Consider the following 21,690-nt stretch of genomic DNA (forward strand, 5'->3'; position numbering starts at 1 on the left):
CGTAGAACGTGATCAAGAGGAAACATTCCTTTTCTACGCCCACCGCTGCTAGAAAAGTGGCAACTGGAATATTTCTATTCGTGGAAAGAAATAAAAAATGTTTATGGAATTTCGCGACGCAGTCATTCCGTTAGGTATTAATTTTTTTTTCGCGCAGAAATGAGTTTCTTTCGCAGCGACATGGGCATTTCGGCAGTGCGATTCTGATGTTCGCTCTTCACGAATAAAGAAATTTGATATTTTCTTAAACACCCCGTTTCCTGTCATGGCCGCACGTCTTGTCGCAAGGAGAGTTGTCCCAATCGTAATATAAATCACTACCGTAGCAGCAACAGGTGACGCCTGAGAGAGAAATCTAAGTCATTTTTGTGTCATTACTTATATTTCTTTAACTGCGGTTTTGTGAAAACACTTCTGTTTCTCGTTATCTCTACGACATTGATGTGGGACCACGCCATGAGCACTGCTGCATGGTCGTGTCTATAGCGTGCGTCTAATTGGTCATCATCATCATCTTCTTCTTCTTCAGCCGTCTTTTCTTCCCCTTCTCTTCTCATTGCGTACGGTGGCCGTCTAGAGCACTCTAGCTCAGGCCTACCTATCTGCCTTCCCTGAGATAAAATCTCTCTTCCTTTTCGATTTTTTTTCGCTAGCTATAGAGCGGCCAGCCAATCTATCGAATTTCACACAGCCTCGGTCCGTTTACCTCGTTTTCTCTGTTTCCTCCTCACCTCAACCCACCATATTTATTTAAGCCAGTGAGGTAAGAATTATCTAACACGGAGGTCATGGGGATCATTCAGTGCTTTGCAGTGATGGGTGCTCACGCAGCCGGGAGCACTCAATGAGGTAGCTGCTCTGGCAACGGTTAAAGGGGGAGAGCAAGTTCTGAAGTCGCGGACGCATAATATGACATGGTTACTAGCGTAACAAGACACACTAAGGAAAGAACACGGGATTACGCTGTTCTTTCCTTAGTCCCAATCTTGTTACGCTAGTAATCATGTCTCATTATGCTCGCTGACAACTAGCCCAACTTTCTCCCTTGACTATACCCCTTTCCAATACAATGGGCCCTGACCTTCCACTTTTTCTCAATGGTAAATTACCGTAGTCCCATGTTCTTTCCTTTGTCCCTCTCATGTTACGCTAGTAAAAATGTGTTATTGTGATAAATAAACCAGCATGATCCTAAGCCGGAGTCAAATATTTCCGGCTACCTTCCCAAGGGAAGGTAGGCCCGGGCGGAAGTTCAGAGTACTCTGGCACTGCGTCGCAAAAACTAAGCAAGCCGCAATGCCGTAACGTGTACAAAATTAAGGCAGGAGACGTCCCGACACGTTATACAATCGATCTTGACGCGCCACGAAGGAAATAGCCCAACAGCTCACGGAGTGGTGCATGACGTCATCATCGAAGGCCACCAGCCTCGACCCCAGCTCGTTTGGCTGCAGTGTGCAACGAGAGCCATAGGTCTCGGCCCTGACTGTGCCTCGAGGACACCGTAGCCAACCGGAACTACCTCTGGTTAACCTCCCTACCTTTCTCTGCATTATTTTCTCTCTCTCTCTCTCTCTCCCGAACCCACAACATCCTAGATAAAATCTTCCGGTCAAAGCCAGGCCTATTCTGACAGCTGGGCTTTCCGGGAACGCGCGCCAGAAATGGGACGATGCCGCTCGCTTATTGGTCAGTCACCCTCCGAGCATCGGGCGAGCGGCACCTCGTAGTAAGTCAGCCAGACTATACTACTGCTGTTCCTGTCACGACCACTACTCTTACTATTTCTGATATTTCGCTGTGTGCAAGGTTCCTTCTTTTTCCTTTGTAGTGACTGTTCTCGTCACGCGAGCTGTCACCGAACGTTCGCATACTGCCGATACAGAGCTCTTTAACTATGCATACTTTATATGCGGCAGGCTATGACTGAGTGGGGTACTGTTGTGTTCATCCGCTATTTTTTCTTTGTGTGTTTGCTTCATTTTCCTTTTGGTTTTCTTGTACTTCTTTTTTGATAAATTTCTCAGTCCTTTTGGGCCTATTTTTGAACATCGCCGTACCTGACCCTTGGGTGACCTATTTTTTCAAGATCTGATTATTTCGTAAATAACAAGTGCTACTACTAACCTCACAGCTACTACTACTACTACTACTACTACTACTACTACTACTACTACTACTACTACTACTACTACTACTACTACTACTATACGGCTACTACTACGACTAACAACAGCAACAACGACGACCACGACGATGACGACGACGATAATGATGATGATGATGATAATTGTGGTGCAGTTATCTCCGTGTTCCCATTACACGCGAATAAAACGCCAACTCACGAAAGATGGCTTCAGCTCAATCCTCTTGTGGTCTTTGCTCATGGCTGGCAATATCACAGTCATCTTCCTGGGTCCTTTGAAGCCAAGGACGTTTGTCTCCTGCGAGCGGTCAGATTTGCACATGTAAGAACTTATAGCAGGGGCTGTTATGCTGGGCACTGTAAGACTCCACCAGTGTGTCGAATTCACCATCCATATTCATTTCTCACTAGCTCAAAATACGAACACGGCAGAATTCGACAACATGGTGGAATTCGAGTAAGTCCAGAATCGCAATCAAGTGCCCTGAAAGTTTTTTCCGACCCGTAGAAATTAGATCATTTTCACTACGCATGCGCAGTGGCAATGATCAAATTCGCAAATGTAAGACAGCGTTTGATTTTTCCGACGGCCAAGCTAATTTTCGCATCCCAAAGCTATTGTAGGACGCACTGCTCGAAACTTGCCCCAAAATTATTGCGTCAAGAAGTTTTTCATGTCACTGTACAATTTTCTCGTTAACAATTTTCATGTAATAACATTTCACAAGTTGGTTATATAATTAAGACTAATTATCTAATTAGGCGGAATGAGAAGACAGTTTCAGTATCTCCGAGCGACGGCAAACAACATTACCTTTGTTCTGTCCACTTACGTGGCACTTGCATATTTTTTAAGCTCTCGCTAAAGTTAGCTGGGGCAACGCTTATACTTTATGACCAACGCCATCCTACCAGGCCTCATTTGTACAAGACGTGAGTCAATATTTTTATTTTTATCACGGCGTCAGGGTAATATCTATGACACCGGGGCGGAACTACAAGACGACTTCTATTATAAGATTAATCTACTTAAAAGCGTGCGTGTTCACGCGTCCATTGTTTCGCTTTTTCACGTCGATCAATTTGTCACTGTTAGCTGCGTCGCGCGGCGCGAGGCGTGCCTAGAGAGGCCAAAATTCTTCAATATTGTCTCATAATCTGAGGATTTCGACGACCGAAGACTGGTGCTTGCCACTATGCTACTTGATTTTGTTTTTTTTTTTGTGGGCGTACTATTCAGTCTAATAAGAGTTACAGGGTACTTATTCACAATTCCGGCGCCATCAGGTTCTTCACCGTCACTGCAAAGTGTCAATACCTTACGAGTGTTTCTCAATACCTTAGGAGTGGAACTCTTTTACGAGCGAAAAGCTTGCGTTAGAATCCTTTGCAACTTCTAAACAGTCTGTCGGCACTCTTCGAAGGTGCTCGTCAGAGAGTTCTGGTTTGGGGGACGCAAGCGGCTTGCACACGCAATAACTAAGGGCGACGGTACTGCGCATGCGCAGAGCCCCACGTTAGGGCCTGCACATGCGCAGTACCGGCACTCCTAGTTCTTGCGTGCGCAAGCCGCTTGCGTCCCCTAAGCTAAATGTCTCTTATGACCTCTCGTTGATAGGGCACAGAATACACCCCACGAGGTTCACTGACGAGTGCCCGTGGTGCACAGACACACCCACACTAAAACACATCACATGGGAGTGCCCCAGGAGGCCTCCGCACATAGACAGTCCCATGTTACACCTGCATCCACTAGTGAGGAATAGGCAGTGGGAGGCATGGCTTGCGGACGAGGGTCGGGAGAGCGAGTTGGCCCTTCTGGACCAAGCCCAGCGAGCCGCTCGTGCCAGTGGGGCCCTGGAATAGGGGCTCCAGCCATCGTGCCTTATTTTATTTACATTGAATAAAGTTTTACTCTCTCTCTCGTTGATAGCGCCAGGTCGGCACACTCACGTAGACCACGGCTCCGATCTCGGAGCGGACCGACCGCTTCTCCGTGTTCTGCCGGGGCCCCTCGGCGCAGTCGTAGATGGTGAAGGCGGTGCCGAGCAGGTTGGAACGCAGCTTGCCGACGAAGGACTCGCCGCCTCGGGACAAGTCCGTCGGGTCCACGGAGATCAGGTAGTTGGACGTGGCGCTCTTCTTGCGCTTGCGGGCGGCCAGCAGAAATACCTGCATGGACGCGGAGACATGCACGGTGTTAGCAATGGCCGGCCGGGGTGGCAACGTGCCAGCTATTTCAGCCCGCTGCACGTGCTTCGACCGACCCGCGGTGGCGGCGCCCTTCAGAGAACGAGCTAGGACAGCGCTAACCAACCGTGAACTCCCTTTGGAGAACTGCGGACTACGTCAGCTCTGGAATTTAGAGGCGCCTCCTGGGGTCGGGCGTGAGCACCTGACTACGGGGACGCGGGACAATGGATACCACGACGACTGCGCTGCAAAGGTCGTCTGCGCTCGGCGAAAGCACTGAAACCTGTGCGGCACTTGTAAGCCCTCCTCCTTCAAAATGGCGTGTAGTCTGCGATGACGTCGAACGGAGTGCTTATAATCGGCGATTGTCGGCTGCTAGGGTGTGCTCGTCGTCGTGCTCTGTGCTCGTCAATGTACTCGTGAGCCCTGTGCTTCGTCCTGCGGGCTCCATTTGGGAGTCACGCTAGACTGTCGATGTATGTCTTGTTTAAACCGTAAATAATGTAAATAAATCCTGCTAGCCTAGTCCTGTCGCCCCAAGTTCCTCCGATCGTCCTGCAAGCCCGACTCCAAATCTTACAACGGGTTGTCCCCTTTTAGGCACGAAGTGTGGCTGAGTGTTTCTCACTCCCCCTCCCACAAGTTTATATACATGTTTACCTGGGAAACACGGCGCAAAAGGTAGCAGAAAAGAAGGTTGGGGACCGAATAATTGGGTAACTTCGGATCAGCCTTCGTGATCACAAAACCATAGTGGAGTACCTGTGTTTACCTGTCTTTTATCGCGGCCTATGATGTAAAAAGAAAGCTGGAATATTTAGACGTAGATGTCGTCGTTAGTACTGAAGCGACGACTTTCTGGTGCAAGTGAGAAATTGAATCAACAGTGAAGATGTGGAGCTACTCCTGGAACTTCTCGTCCGATTGGTAGTGTGTCTCTTAAATCTGCTTTGTTTTGCAATACGTTCGAAACTAATGTGGCTTCTGCCGTTGTTTATGGCGAGACGATGTCAATGTTTGCATTCAATGCCATGTCCAGTATCTTTATTTTGTAGTAAGTACTCGCAACGTTTATATATAAAAATGTGACAAGACTAGGTAAAGTGTTCCAGTGTTCTTCTTGTTTCCTCACAGTTTAAATACTCATAAGATTAATTATGCTGAAATAATTCAGTCTAAATAACACTCCTTATAATTATTGAAGGGTAAGAAAGCCTAATGGAGATCAATTGCGTGAAATTACTTAGGTGTAATGACTAATAACTGAGGGCTATTAGGAACAGTGAGGCTAAGTAAAATTAAGTTGGGTTACATTATTTGGCTTAATCTAACTTAAGGGTACTTAGGGTTATATAGCCTGGTTTCAATTTAATACCATTGAATTGATTTGTGTGGAAGAATATTAATTAATTGTAATTAGGATATTTTAAACTTAATTCGCATTTATGATGTACATCACTTAATTCCAATAAAAATTCACGAGGGAAATGAAGCCAACTCACATCACATTGTTTAGTTCTAATTCGTATTAATTGCGATTACATTTTGTTTGCGCAATAATAATACATTCAATTAATTGGGCTCACCAATTAGGCAATTCTAACGGGTCATTTCAATACTTGCAGCACATTACGTCATCCTCGCTAAGTGAGCAGCGGTGCGTTTAACTCGGCCGCTCACTCAATTAATCGTTGAATGAATGCAGGATGAGAAGCTGGCAAATAATGCTTGCCCACTATGGCCAGTTTCTACCGTAATACTTTACCGCAAGATTTACGGCGCTTTTCAGAAATCCTTCCAAGTAGATGGGCCTTCTGAACTCACCGGCAACAACTTCTAAACTGCAATACGTCCTACAAAACTAATTAAAAGCGTAATAAGTGAGATGCTGTTATTAGTGAATTCTGCATAACGATTTTTTTCCCAAGTAATCTCCGCGTCTTCAAGCATTCGAATTCAAAAATTAGAAATGTGCTATGTGGCCCAAAACGCTCCAACACACCCGAAGCATGTGCTAGACCCACAACCGGCTTCCTCGACACCGAAAGATTTGAGTTTCAGCATGCCTCTCCAACCCTCCACCCCCCCCCCCCCCCGCCTCCCTCTTCCGATCCCTCCGCCACCACCAGTGCTTGCGCGCTAGGCCTATTTCGTGCTTTCCCGACATCCGTGGGAAAAAACCTCATCGCTTCAAGCACCTGTTCCTGCTTTCATTGCGGATTCAAATAAACGGCACCGAAACAACTTTTGTACTATGAACCCACGAAAGAAACACCTCATTTCGCGAACATAGAAGTCGTCGTTGTGCGAGTGTACCTTCTTGTCGCATTCCTCCCAGGCCTCAGGTTGCTGCGTTGCATGCGAAAGCCCCCTCCCCCCTCACAGACAGCAGCCCAGTTCCCAACTCTGGATTGCGGAGGTTCCAAGGGATTCGCGAAGTCGCTTTGTCGAGAAGAGCTCTTTCTCTGGCTTCCGTTCTGTGAATCTATGCTCTACTTCACGAATTCCATGCAGCGAAGCCAAAGCTACGGGTCGTCTCAGCCAAGCCGCAATAGAGAAACAAGACCTGCATTCACGTAAAGCTGGTACGCTAGAATACTTCGTAAAAGCAAATTCCAGCTAACCATGGTGTTGAACGTGTTATCAGCGGAGGCGTACGACCAATGGCTAGGCGCACTTACAAACGAAAAGCTTTGGGAATGCGGCCCCTCAAGAAGGGGCCCTTTACTGTCCCCTCCCCACGCTACTTCAACTGAATGCACAATAACACAATTTACACGCCTCAGTATGCACAAGGGTGCAAGTCAACTTAAAGCCCACACCCTTACATCATTTTTATGTAAGCGTGTGACTTATAGACCAAATTACGCCCTTATTCGTTTGTAAGGGTGTAAAAATTTTTTTACGCTGTTGAAGGCTTCAAGGAAGCATTAGTCGTAAACAATCGGCGTGCCTTGCACCGCCGTTCTCAAAAAACATGCACACGGCTCCCTTTCCTGAGTGGCTGACGCAAGCCCCAGTCTTGAGTGTACTGCATGGAATTAGCGAGGCATAGTTTTTTCAGAGGAAGGCGGTTGGAGCCTACCCCTGAGAGTCTCTCAAACATATGTCGTCAGTTCGTGGACGTATCGAAACAAAGTTCGGGAACTCTGCAAGAGGCACGGCTTTTCAGTGTTGACACTCGTGCCACCCATGGTGTAGATGCGATGGTAGATGGTCGCGTTGCAAAGCTCGAAACCTCGCCTCTCGTACATTTATGAACAACGTGTGTAAGACGTTATATGTGGCTGGTATACGCAGCGATCTAGTTGCGCACAGCTCGCGTGCAGCCGTGGGATATCGGCCACCTTGTTCGTGGTTGAACGCGCCCACATTCGCCCTACGATTTTGCAACATCCCTGTTGAGAGCTTCCCAAAGCACCTTCGTCGGTATTCCCTGGAAGATTGAGGAGCTTAAAGTAAACGCGGCAAGGTGGCTTTGTTCACCGAGAACTTCCTTTACCGCAAGCGCGTGGCTGAACTGGGAAGTGGCGGTAGTCGAGCGTTTTTCGAGCCGGTTCGTTCAAAACGTAAACGGGCCCTCGTTTTGGCGGAAGCCATGCGATCCCTTCTGCAGCAGATGCGGAAGCGTCGTTCCTTGAAGTGTGCACCCTGTTATTTTCCGAGCCATCTCTGCGCTTAGAGGTCCAGGTGTTGAATTTCCCCGACCACTTCCGAAAGTACCTGAAACACAGGTACGAGCCGAAGGCCTTTCTATCGATTGCCTCCAAAGAGACCTTTTATCACTGCCTATTCGGAATTCTGCGGCGGCGTACCCTAATCTGAGCTATTTTCGAAACTGCAGTTTGATCGACTCCACTAAGGAGATTTTGAAGAATAAAAAAAGCACAGCCATTGTGGAACACAAAGGCGTGGGTGAGGGAGGGAGCGAGGAGGAATGTGCTTTGGCTGGCCATTCTTTGAATGCAGGTTTCGCTGTTGGAAAATCCTAAGCGCCCTGCATTCGCAATATCACCGTATAGTAAAGAAGAAAAAAAAACACAGGAAATTTATCCCTCTCATCTCATCGGTGAGTCATACCTTTCAATATACAACATTCATACTCTGTTATACCATCCGATTTGATCGCTGTTTTGCGGCCGGCATGGAAACATTATTTAAATCTAGCGTGGCCTAATGAACTGCACTTTGTTTTATGCATAAATGCTGTTTATTTCACGTCAGAGAACGCTAAAGAAATTGTTTTATAAAGCGGAGCTTCCCGCTCCTAATTGGATGCGATGAAACCCATGAAACATGGGTAATTGGCCCATGAAACATGTCGCCTAATTCTTGAATGCCGTCACAGTGTTAAACTAAGACGGACGCTAAACCTAAGAGGTTTAGCGCAATTACAGCCGAACATATCATTGCGTCCCATCAGAAATTCTGAACACTGGCACATTCCCCGAACACGAACGAACTACGGTCTCCAAATGTTAAAATTCACCATTCCACACATACTCAATACGTTCAAGCTGACAGAAGATCACTTGCGTGTCCTTTCAGGTAGGGAGCTATTCAACATGTTTACATAATCTGCAACAAACCTAGAAAAATTCTGTCTATCTAAAGCCCTCCTTTCTGTTTACAGTATGTCTTACTGTTATGTTACCTTGCAATAATTTACTTGTCGTTGGTTTTTTTTTTGTGTGTGCATGAATGATTGATGTACTTGTAGGCACCCAAGGGCGCATATAATTATGTATACTTGACAATTATTGTACACGTTTTTACTTATTTTTCTTTGATATGTTAAGACTGTATGAAGTTTGCTGTGCTGTCGTTCTGCTGCTTTGTACGGATGGGAGGTGGGGCTAGTCAAGCTGCATTAGCGCAGCTTTTTTCCCACTTTCCACGCCACAACTGTTCTGTGTAAAGCACGCTGTACTGTTAGTGGTGAAAATAAACTTCAACTTCAACTTCAACTTCAACTTCATATATAAACTGTCCCTAATGACGTTTGATCCTATACCATGGAACTTAAAGCAATTGTGCGCGTGATCGACAGCAGCCATACGAAAGGACGCTTCGATAGCAAAAAAAAAATAATAATCTTGATGAAACAGCATCGTAGGGCGTTCGTAACGGATGTCAAAACGTATATATATATATAGACGCTTTTTTGCTGTTGCTGTAGATGTCACGTAGTAGGGCCGTTGTTGTTGACATTGTTGCTTTGATACCGCTCTATTGCTTTCACCATTACATAGTAATGTCATTGTGTCTGCTTTAACTTTTTTTCTACTCGTTCTTCCATGCGAGACATGTGCGTTAAAGGCAGGAAACGGTACATTTAACGGTACCACCTGTTGATAAAACAAGGAGTAGCTAGCGCGGTATTTCTGGGCCAATGCCTTCTTCAATCATGTTTAAAGAAAAGGAAGACTCAGCAGCTGCCAACGTTTTGGGGAATGAAAGAATTTGTGAAACAACCCGTGGTGCGCAAGAGGAATCCCATTAGAAGATGTCAGGTGTAATGTTCTACACTATCCGAGGCAGTCACCGGTGAATTCACACCTTCTTGGTGGTTACTGTCATTAGTATAATAAAGCAATAAATTACTACTGCACGCTGCTGCTGCCGTGCTAACGTCACTAGCCCTGCTACTACTGCTAGTAATACCTTCTAAGTACTACTGCTACTACTACTAATGCCACTGTTGCAGCTATTACTGCTACCTGCGACTACCACTACTACTAACAACAAAGTACTACGCATACTACTACTACTGTTGCTACTACGGCTAACTACTTCTACTGGTACTCCGGATTTTGCTGCTACCGCTACTATTACTAACTACTACTACTATTACTAACTACTTCTACTGCTACTACTACTACTACTCCTGCTACTACTACTACTACTACTACCACTTAACTCTGGTTAACCTCTCTGCTTTCTAACAACCGTTTTCTCTCTACTACTACTTCTACTACTACTACTGCTGTTGCCACTGCTACTACCACTGACTGCTACTACTTCCAGTACCGCTACTCCTCCTACTACTACTGCAACTGTTACTAAGACTAACTACTCGCCTTTCGGCTATCCTCCTTCTCGAGGTGTAGGTAGTAGGTCGGGTACAGTCCCTTGTCGACGCCCTTCTTGTCTCGCGTGATGCGGCAACGGATGGTGGTGCCCTGCGGACAGGGTGCCATGGAGAACTCCTCCATCTGGCCCTGGTCCAGCAGGTCGGCCAGGGGACCCAAGTCCATCACGGGCACCGACATGGCCGGCTGCGTCTTCTTCCCTTCGCCCCCACTCACGTCTTCCACCTGCAACATTCACGGGACCTATTCTAGGACGCTCACTTTCGGAGATTTCGCTTTCATTGCGCGCATATTGGCTGCTTGCGCAAAGTCGGACAAGCTGAATGGCTGGTCGGGCACTACGTCGCGCGAACGGGATTGCGTCGCCGAAAGGGATCGTCCGAGAATACGACCTCAAATGGGCGCCGTTCCAGCGTGAGATCTGTGCAGCGAAGCCTCGTGGCTGATGAGCTGCGACATGCCGAGTACGATTGAACGATTTTCTTCGTCGCGAACCACTCATGTATATTTAGGCTGCTGTTTTCGCTTTGTTTTTAATCTAGGTACAAATCTGTTATAGAAAGACTATGAGTTTAGCGAACGTAACGGCATGCTAACTTGGGATGGCTGATGCATGATAAGTTAAATCGAATAACAGAGCAACAGACAGGATGTTTCCTTCTATCTGTCTTGCCTCTGGTGCTGTTATTCGAGTTGGTGAACTGGTCTTTTGAAAAAAAAAGAACAAATAACTAAAATCTATCCACTACTTTGCAAGCGTTTCACCGTACTCGAATCGATTCCTTCGCTATATCCGAGACTCTTCAAACCATCCGCTGTATCCGGGTTTAGTTCTGTAGTCTCCGCTATGTCGAATACGGGCATCACACGGCGCACATATAACAGCTATCGAGCCCAACTGGGGTCAAATTTCTCGGTAGTGATTGACTTATATGTGTAAGGTGCTGGAGGGAGCTAATCGCGGTAAAGAATTTCGATCCAGATCGCGCTCGATCACAATCGAAAGTGGCTACGCGGCACGGATACAACGCATGTCCATGTATGTTGCGCCGGCTCAAGCACGCCAGCTCGGCAATTGTAATGGCGCTGCACTGTAGAAGGCAGAGAGACACGTGTGCGTTTTTTTTAATGTATGTTTTTCCTCCTCCTCCTCCTCCTGTACTATGTGCGCCGAGCTGCCTCCTGGATGGATAACTGCTCTGAGCTCCCCCTTTGTGACGGGGCGGTTCGTTGCCCACAATTTTTTTGTCACTATACACATACATACACACACACACACAATATATATATATATATATATATATATATATATATATATACAAGAAAAATTCACAGTAGCAAACTTTCTGAACGCGTATTGGGAACTTTGTTTTTGTGTGCTTCCGTTGTTTGTGGTTACACGTTTCTATCAACCAACCACCAAACGCCTTTTACTTATTTCTGTTGCCTCCAGGCATGCTTTACCTCGCGCTATCCCGGAACTCAAGGCCTTTAAGGAGGCAGCGGAACCTAAACCAATCGTCAGTTAGATGTCTTCACGTTCTCATAAAACACGTTCCGTTGTTGCCCTAACTTTACCGCAGCAAACACATGCGTCTTCTTCCTTGCTGTACCTTGCATTATAACTATACGAGCTATATGGCATCCTGATCTGTCTTCGAAAAGTGAAGAGCTTCCATTTGAGCTTCCGTGAAACGTTTCTTCCCTGATTTACTCTTTAACTTCGAGTTAGTTACTCGGAGTCGCTTTCTTTTCCTTTGCCGCCACCCGATAGATCGTCTCGGTGTCTCTGACTTTGCGTTTAACTTTCTTTCTTGCCATTCTGCTTACTGTACCGACCGCATATTGCTAGTAAGCTTCGTGGTTCTTTTCCCCCACTGTGAGTCAATATTTTGTCTGCGCAAATACTTCAATGCTCTCGCAAACTATTTACTTTCTTTCGTATTCCTCAGTCGTTCTTCGAAACCAATTTTTCTCTGAGCTTCCGTCCCTTCCAAGCTATACAGGTTATTACTGCGCTTTCTCGAAAACAACAGCGCGACCACAGTTGCCGTGGCAGTCATCACACGAAAACAGTTGTGGAACTATTCTATACACGTTTGTAGTAATCGAAGTTGAAACAAGGGCCAGGACCTGGGCGATGGTGTCGGTACAGTCCGTTGGAGTGTCCGGAACTCGCGCCGAAAGGGCTCGATTCGAGACCGACTCTGACGTCACAGGCGTGCTCTCCAGGTCCTCGTCGCCGTTGATGCTCGTCAGGTCGTCGCTGAGGTCCATCTGCCTGAGTTTCCTCTGCACATCTGCGCGTCGCGCGGGACAAACAGTTAGTTACGTGCAACATCACACAGGTTACCTGCAGGACCCGTCATAAACACGTTCATATACCTCACATTTAAACGCAGCGGCATTGCACTGTAGATTAGTAGTTGTGTTCCTTCTGGTTTTCGGTTGTGTTTGTGAAGTATCTGCTGAAAGCGGGGTTGCCAATTCAATTACCGGCAGCAGGGGACCAAGTGCGTTGGGATTGAAATGTGCACGAACACGAACACTTGTACGCGTAGATTTAGATGCACAGTCAGCCACAAAATATTACGGACCATGAAATATGAGAGAAATCTGAATATATCCGCAACCTCACAACGCTGCCCAGTATTTGCATTTCAGGCCTCGACTGTACTATGCTAACAACATTGTCGTAAGCAGTTTCACTGGATACTGCTACAGGCTGCTTTGGAATTAAAAGTTTTCTGAGATCCTGTGGTCAGTAAACTTTTGTGGCCGGGTGTACATTAAGGAGCCGTAAGCTTTCAAAATGAATCCAGGGTCCTACACTACAGCATCCCTCAGAACCCGCTGCACAGTTTTCACGTGTTATACTCTACAATTCAATAATAATAACATCGGTCAATGTAGAATTACTTGACCTCACGGGAGCAGTCCACCGGGCGTTGCATTTCAGAAGGTCCAAAATTTAAAAAAAAAATTGCCTGTGACCGATAGCGCAGTTCTATCCCTTGATCTAAATTACTCGATGAGGCGGCCATATTGTATACGGTAAATGAAAATGCCTAAATAAATGAGTAATGTAATTTCATTATCAAATTTTTAACAAATTATCTTACGGCGCATATTTAAATCTGCGAATCATACCCGTTGAGTTTGCCGGGCATATCGACTTGGAACGAATTCTCTGCACTGCACCAGTTTCGAGATATGAATTTTTAAGGAGGAAATGCCCTGATGTTCAGTTACTTCAGTGATTCAATGCATCAAACAACGTTTTCCTAAAAGAAGTTACTGGAACGCCAATGCATTCAAACGGACAAATTGAAAATGATCATATCGAAACTGGTCCAGTCCAGACAATTTGCTCCAAGTGGATACGCCTTGCGAACTTGCCGGCTATAATACGCCGATTGACATATGTACCGTACTGTAAATAATTTCAAGGTTAATAAGCGCAATTACGTTAATTATTCAGTTAAGCGTCTTGATTTCGCGTAGAAGTAATGGCAGCCTCATCGAGTAATTTAGATCAAGGTTAGAATTGCGCTATCTGCCACAGGCAATTTCTAGAAATGCCAGTACTTCTTTAAAAAAATCACATGGTATAAATAAATACGCAGCTATCGCTGTGTTGTTCACTTGAGGTGTAATGTGGGAAACTGCAGGTACAGTCGGCCACAAATGTTTGTGGGGCATGGTTGCACGACAAATAGGAATTTCTGTTCGGTTAAGACAGGGCGCTTGTAACCTAATGGATGACAAGACGTCGCGAGAACCACTACACATTGAATCTGGGAATTCGAGAGTATGGGCCCATAGAACGCTGGAATGCAATTTTTTTTAAGCAAATTCCGTGTTGTTGTGTTAACGTTGATCGCCGGCTGTAGATACTGTTTCCTTCAGTCGAGTTTGTTTCGATTGATGCTGCATGTTGTGTTGGTGATTCTAGCAGTTTTAACTGAGGGGGAACAGGGGGGAGAGGCTGCCAGTTCGAATTACATAACAATACCAGCCGAGATACGGTATAGACCCATGTAAGCGCCGCACCCCCAACTTGGCAGCCCAAAATTTGGGTAAAAAAAATTTGCAACACAGAAGCAATCGCGTTTGATGCCCCGAAGCTGTGCGCGTACATCCGCGAATTTTCGCACGCTGCATAGTCCCGCATGCCGCTAATAGATGGCGAGGGCGGTGCGTTGGCGTCTAATGCAATGGTACACCCGGGCATCCGGGTTATGCAGAAGTCAAGCCTGCGCGGGCATCATTTTGACCCCAAATGTTTGGTCCCTTGATAGGGCCCCACCTCATCAAAAGTGGGGGAATATGTGCCGCCCTTACACGAGTCTAAACGGTACTACTTTGAAGCTTGAAAAAAGAATTGCGGAAGTTTCCCTGCGATAGAACTGTGGGCACATAAACTATGTAGCTCAGGCAGGCACAAAGACCTTGTCTGCCTCAAGTCATGGTATCAAGATTGCAGTTTTTACCCGATGAAAAACCAAGAGCATGTAAATTAAGGTTCGGAAAAATGTTAGATGATTAAAAAAGAACAAATGTACCAGAAAGAATCTCTCTTATTATCCTTCTTCAAGCGTTTATCAAAGTAAACTCGGTATTCTGTGTAAGATTACAGTAAAAAGGAAACAGGGTTCCGTTTCGTCCCAGCATAATGAGACGCAATCTACCTCTCGTTAGTCTTAACTTTGTACTTCAGCAAAAATTTGTAATTACGGGAGCTGAGCAGACAGCGGAAAAGCGGTGCAGGAATGCAAACATCAGTGCTACCCTAAAGGCAGCATCTTCGCTAAAGACCTACTTTTCGTTTTCACTGGACGATTACGAAAGTCGTATCAAGTCACCTGCTCCGCTCTCATTACAGCATACGAGCTCTACTCAAACAAAAGAAACCAAATGGCACCATTCCATCCCAGATGGCAAGGTCTTGTTGGGATCACGCAGTGAGTAGCGAACAGCTTACTTGTTGAATATTTCAAACCAGATCAGACATTGTAGTCCGAAATGATTCAGCGTTCGTTCTTAGGTGCCTTCTTGCCTTGAATTGATGGGAACGTCGTAGGTCAGTAGATTCTTGATTCGACACAATGTTGAACCAAATAACGCGAAATTATTGCTAAGTGTGGAAGCCAAAAATGGTTATTTCTATCTTTTCTCAGTGAATCACTGGAGAGCGAGCAATATTTCGTGGACATAAATTGGCAAAATTGGCTGAATAGTAATTGAACAGCAGTTTAAATTTCATCTAGATCTATCGATATATGTGTATGTATGTATGTATGTATGTATGTATGTATGTATGTATGTATGTATGTACGTATGTATGTATGTATGTATGTATGTGTAATATCTATATATATATATATATATATATATATATATATATATATATATGTCTTCACTTCAACACTCCTAACGCTACCGAATTAATACACATTTCAACCACTGGCATTAACGCCAATGTCGCAATGGCAGAGCATTGGAGGAGGACGTCGCATGAGGCAAATCCAGTTTGCGTTGTTTTAAATACGCCATTCGTTGGCAAAAATTCGCCTTTTTCCCCATTAGACACCAAAACTGAGTGTCAGGAGAGTGCCGGAAGACGTACCCGCGTGTCTTTGTTTTGTTTTGTTAAGTCCACCGGTTGGCCACCCTGTGCGCACCTCTTGTCGTTCGTTTTATCTCACGAAGATCGCGTGTGCGCGACCTATCATTATTTGCAGGTCAAATGCGCCACGATGTATTGAACTCCACAACAGTTTCTCACAATGTATTACCCTACGTCACGATGTCTTCTAGAATAACGTAGGCACAGCTTCCAGGCCTCTTGGCAGTCCCTAATTCGATATCAGAGCAAAAAAGAAGGAAAATATTTTTGTCGACGAATATTCAACAACGTGTAGTGTATTTTTTTTTAATTACGTAAATTGCCTTTTCTCTCCTGCAGCGTCCTTCTCTGATACTGCCCAGGCAACTCTAGCGCTTATGCAGCAATGAAAATTTCAACTAACGGGTCTTTGTTAATCAGCAATCGGACTGCGATGGCTACCCGATGATCTAGTGTCTGCCGCTGTAAAAGAACGAATAGTGAAGAAAGTACAACCACAATGGTGAAATTATATAATAAATTATATAGAAAAATTCAGTTTTCAAATAAAATAGACCACCTGGGTTATATGTATATACATATGTTGGCCTGTTTATCCACATGTCTCTCAACAACAACAACAACAGACATTAGAACAGTTGCGAAAGCTCGCACATAAAAATCTCATGCAACATTATCTATCTATCTATCTATCTATCTATCTATCTATCTATCTATCTATCTATCTATCTATCTATCTATCTATCTATCTATCTATCTATCTATCTATCTATCTATCTATCTGCCTTGATAGAATCTAGATAGATAGATAGATAGATAGATAGATAGATAGATAGATAGATAGATAGATAGATAGATAGATAGATAGATAGATAGATAGATAGATAGATAGATAGATAGATAGATAGATAGATAGATAGATAGATAGATAGATAGATAGATAGATAGATAGATAGATAGATAGATAGATAGATAGATAGATAGATAGATAGATAGATAGATAGATAGATAGATAGATAGATAGATAGATAGATAGATAGATAGATAGATAGATAGATAGATAGATAGATAGATAGATAGATAGATAGATAGATAGATAGATAGATAGATAGATAGATAGATAGATAGATAGATAGATAGATAGATAGATAGATAGATAGATAGATAGATAGATAGATAGATAGATAGATAGATAGATAGATAGATAGATAGATAGATAGATAGATAGATAGATAGATAGATAGATAGATAGATAGATAGATAGATAGATAGCATCCCTGCTGACACGTACCAGGGGATGGCGGAATCGGGCTGCTGTTGAGGGCAATGGCCACGGGATTCTCTCCGTCGACGTCGTCCTGCACAACGGCGTCCCTGACGCTGTCGCCCACCGGTGCGTCCAGGTTATCGGTGCTCGAGAAGAGCATCGGGCCATCATAGCCTTAAAGCAGGGATAGAAAAAAAACGCATGCCGAAGCTTCTCAACACGCAGAAATCTGCGGAACACCAAGAATATTGTGAACGATATATATAAAGTAGACATATTGAAAAATGCTCGACTGAAAAACAAAATCACGCTGGTCGCTTCGAATGCTACAACTTTTTTTATTTCAGTTGAAGCAGCTCAAACGGGACGTATAAACACGGAAAGGCGTAAAAAGGTCAGGCGTTGACCAACGCCGCCCAACTGTCTACTTGTTACCACGAGTCGGGATTGCTCGCTTGTGGTGTGGCCATTCCGCAAACCAGTTAATTTTATGAAAGAACTACTGTTACGACTAACAGCACTGACTTCCACCAGACAATTCTATTAAATGAAAGACCACGTGCCCTCATATCTTCGATATTCAACAACCCCACATTATTTTTAAAGTAAATATGGGTTTCTAATATGATTACATATATTGATATGACATTATTGAATACGGTTGTTTCAAGGCGTACGCATTTTTTTTTCGTTAATGTCGTCAGCAGTTGAAACTGCTTTACAGCAACGTGTCGCCTTTGTAAGGCATGTGTGAACACGATGAGATACTTCTATCAAGCAGAATTCCTTTTCTTTAGCGAACGTAGATCCTCGTGGCCTACTTGATTCACTCAATGACAGCAGTATTCCGGGCAAGTTGGTAATCCTTTACTCAAACAATATTGCGCAGCAAAAAAGGACACGGACGTGAGAGGACGACACACCAGGCGCGTCGTCCTTTCACGTCCGTGTCGTTATTTGTTGCGCAATATCGTTTGAGTAATTGACTCATTCGTTTTTGTTAGTGTTTTCGTGAAACGCAACAAAGCATCACGAGCAAAAAGAATAAATAAAGCGAGACCCCTAATCGCAGCGTATGTATTCTTGAGGTGTACATATTGAGGTATGTATTCTGATGTGGTGGGTTAGCTGCTGCTTGCCGTCAGCAGCAATTTTTATATATATATATATATATATATATATATATATATATATATATATATATATATATATATATATATATATATCCTATCCTTATCAACACTTATCTGTCCTTATCAGCCTCATCGAACTTAATCCGACGCTCACCAACCCTTATCGGTACTTCGTAACCTTATCAGAACTTCTCCAACCATTAAAAGCCTTTATCGCTTTTCAGCACCTTATTCATCCACGCCAAAGCATTATCAACCGTGATAAGACACATCTAGCCCCTGATCACTCCTTATCCTCCTTATGAACTCATTGACTGCTTTTTGACCACTGCCAACGGTTTTGCTTTCAAATCTATTCTTTTTATACATCAATGTCTTTACAGCGATTCGTGTTAAGGGACAGATGGACGAGCGGACGGGTTTCCTCGATTGGCAGGCATAGCAACGCTTACGCATTTAAAGAGAGCAAGTCACATAATAAAACTCGAAGTTTACAGGAACAACATTTCAACTAAAAAAAGTAACCAAGTCAGGAACATTACAAAAATCCTGTTACATATATACAACCAGCCCACTCACATAAAGAGTACAAGACGCTGAACACAAAGATAATATACATTGCAACTGAAAAAAATACATGGGAGAGTTTTAACATAACTGAACTTTATGGTGTAAGATTGAAATTGTACTTAGTGATCAATACCAAATAGCTACACGTCATGAAAACAATCACTTCTGTTTTCAGTATTTACTTTTTCAAACACGAAAGCAGCTAGATATTACTGCGCATAATATTTACTCACAGCTGACGACGTCTTGAACAGGCCTGTCTATGCTGATACCGGCCATCAGGGGGCGCGACTCGTCTTTTCTGAGTCGGCTTCGCAGCACCGTGTTGGACTGCGGGCGCCGAGCATCGGATGCCTGCAGTAGTCCCTGACTCTGCCGCTTGTGGCGCTGCTTCTCTTCCAGCAGCTGGCGCTGCGCAGTAGGCCAAACGGGGAAGAACTCAATGGGAGAAGAGTGTCGGCTTGGGCGGAGATCAGTAAATAGAATTTGGCAGGCTTCAGCTACAAGAAAACGAAGAGTGTTGCAAATAGTCGACCAAATTCGAACTTTATTTTTTTCACATATTCTTTTTTAGTTTTCGGTAAATATGAGATACAGCAGCAAGTCCCATGGCTTTGGCGTGATTTAAGACACCTCGTCTGCGTTAAATGTGGAAAGGAACGACTAAAGAGCAGCAAGGGTAAAAAGTATACAATATATGTAGGGTTTTGTTAGCAAGAGAGGTTGAAAAGAAAATATTAGAGTAATGTCGACCCAATCTACTTAACAAGAAAGTGAATGAAACGTCTAGCAGCAATAAAAACAACCACAGGTAATTGAAATAAGCATTTTCCTGCATAAATAATTTAACATATGTCTGCATACACTGCTCAAGAAGCATTTGCATATGTCGGGTAAAATGTCTTGTGTAGGATCGAGCTGATCTCTGTACTAAGTTGTATGATCAGCGGCGATTCAGTACCGATTAGAGGAATTCAGACGAGGATGGTATAGTTAACATGTGATGTTCCACGTGACATCAAAGCTGGATGCTTATTTACAATTTATACGCTGGTGATACATCAATATGTTCTGGCGGAAACCAGCAGTGCCAGTATTTCACATCCATCAGACGATATTTGTTGTGGTCATATTTGTGATTACCTTTGACGCCGACGAAACGTAACACTTTGTTCCCACGAGATATCATATGATACGATGTTTTCGTATTTAGAGACAAAGGTAGTCATCTCAGTTTTCCATGCAGATGCTCGGTTGCCTAACGGGAAAACTGATATCTCACTAATAAACCTATATAAATTAACTTATAATGTCTGTGGAATACATATAGAGCGTGTCACTGCCTGTACTTTGGTTAGTGGGCTTATACTTGCTTGATGATTCAAACCTGTTATTGACGCTTTTTTCGTGTCCTGTGGTGTTTACACATCAATTCGGGTCTTGAACACCACGAAAATAATATAGACTCCGCGTCAACTGCTTTACCTCTTTAAAGATTTGTCACTGGACCATACGAAGTCCGTGGGCTGGGTTATACAGAAAAACACAAGTCAGTTTCTTACGCTCTACTGGTGGCCATATAAACTTGCAGATATGTATTTTCATGTACATACAGCAATACACAAAATGGTACAAGACATTTAGGCAGCTCGCAAACTGTCTAAATACATTCTGCGGAGTATATTGCAAAATATATATAGACACTGTATATAGTGTACTCAATATATTTTCTAGGTCATCCACAAAACAAAAGTAGCATCACGACTCAACTTGACAGGCTCGATGATTTCGTGACAGCATTATCTGAATACACCGAAGGGTCTGGCATTTGCTTCCGTCCAATCTCGGGCCCTGTTCGCAGGACGTAATTGAAATCAATGTAAGTCGCTGTAACAGAAATTCTGAACCAAACGCGCCTCCCGGGTTTCTTCGAAATGCCTCTGGGAGCGAAGTGATTGAAAATGCTTTGACCTTCGCATGCGGGAGCCCGATACCATGCAGAGCGGAAAGACAGGCTTTAATTGAAAACGGCCGCCGATTCCAAGTTCCTTTCGCGCATCACGGCTGAATGCGCTTGCTGTCAGCGCAAGCTCTTTGTTGCGGATTATTGAGCCGCATTTCGGAAGCAATCTAAGGAGACAGTACGCGTCCTAATGAAATGCCGTTAACCTGAGCAGCGTGGGTGAGTCGCTATTGTCGCACTAATACGATGCAGGCAGAAAATGCAGACATGCACAACCAGAACTTTGCATGCATCCTTCTCAGTCAGGAAAAAGACAGAGAAAATGTGGCAATAGGATTTCATGAAGTTCATTTCACGTACTGCACGCATTTTCTCAGCAGACGCGTTTGTTTTGTGTTTTATTTCACAAAGCACAGATCGGTTGAGGTGGATTACCCGAAGTCGCGGAGTTGCTTTTGTGACAAATGTTTATGTATAGGTATAAGTAATGGAAAACTTCACTAATTAAACTTTTCATCCGAACACGAGGATTGCAATGTGGGCTTGTTGGTAATGCATCTTCAAGGGGTGTACGGTAGCGCGATTAAAAGACGGGACAAAAAAAGACAAACAGGGACACCCACAGCGCTGTGTGTGTCCGTCCACGTGTGTATTGTTGTGTCCCGTCTTTTAATCGTGCTACCGTACACACCCTGTT

At 44.2% G+C, this 21,690-nt stretch overlaps 2 protein-coding genes across 3 annotated transcripts in view; one reads left to right on the forward strand and one right to left on the reverse strand.

Annotated features, from left to right (window-relative positions):
* B9d2 (B9 domain-containing protein 2) overlaps window positions 1–21,690 on the forward strand; it is a 969,675-nt gene that overhangs the window by 606,615 nt on the left and 341,370 nt on the right. The window contains exon 10 of the mRNA XM_070527020.1: window positions 15,317–15,395. Within this exon, the coding sequence (XP_070383121.1) occupies window positions 15,317–15,395 (79 nt within the window). The remainder of the gene's footprint in view (window positions 1–15,316; window positions 15,396–21,690) is intronic.
* ktub (Tub domain-containing protein ktub) overlaps window positions 1–21,690 on the reverse strand; it is a 122,080-nt gene that overhangs the window by 4,566 nt on the left and 95,824 nt on the right. For both annotated transcript variants that reach the window (XM_065456015.1, XM_070527015.1), the window contains 6 exons: window positions 19,264–19,441; window positions 17,352–17,501; window positions 12,565–12,731; window positions 10,420–10,656; window positions 4,100–4,318; window positions 2,346–2,444 (listed from right to left, as the gene is read on the reverse strand). In XM_065456015.1, coding sequence (XP_065312087.1) covers window positions 2,346–2,444; window positions 4,100–4,318; window positions 10,420–10,656; window positions 12,565–12,731; window positions 17,352–17,501; window positions 19,264–19,441 — 1,050 coding nt within the window. The remainder of the gene's footprint in view (window positions 1–2,345; window positions 2,445–4,099; window positions 4,319–10,419; window positions 10,657–12,564; window positions 12,732–17,351; window positions 17,502–19,263; window positions 19,442–21,690) is intronic.

Source organism: Dermacentor albipictus, chromosome 10, assembly GCF_038994185.2.
Source record: "Dermacentor albipictus isolate Rhodes 1998 colony chromosome 10, USDA_Dalb.pri_finalv2, whole genome shotgun sequence".
NCBI lineage: Eukaryota > Metazoa > Arthropoda > Arachnida > Ixodida > Ixodidae > Dermacentor > Dermacentor albipictus.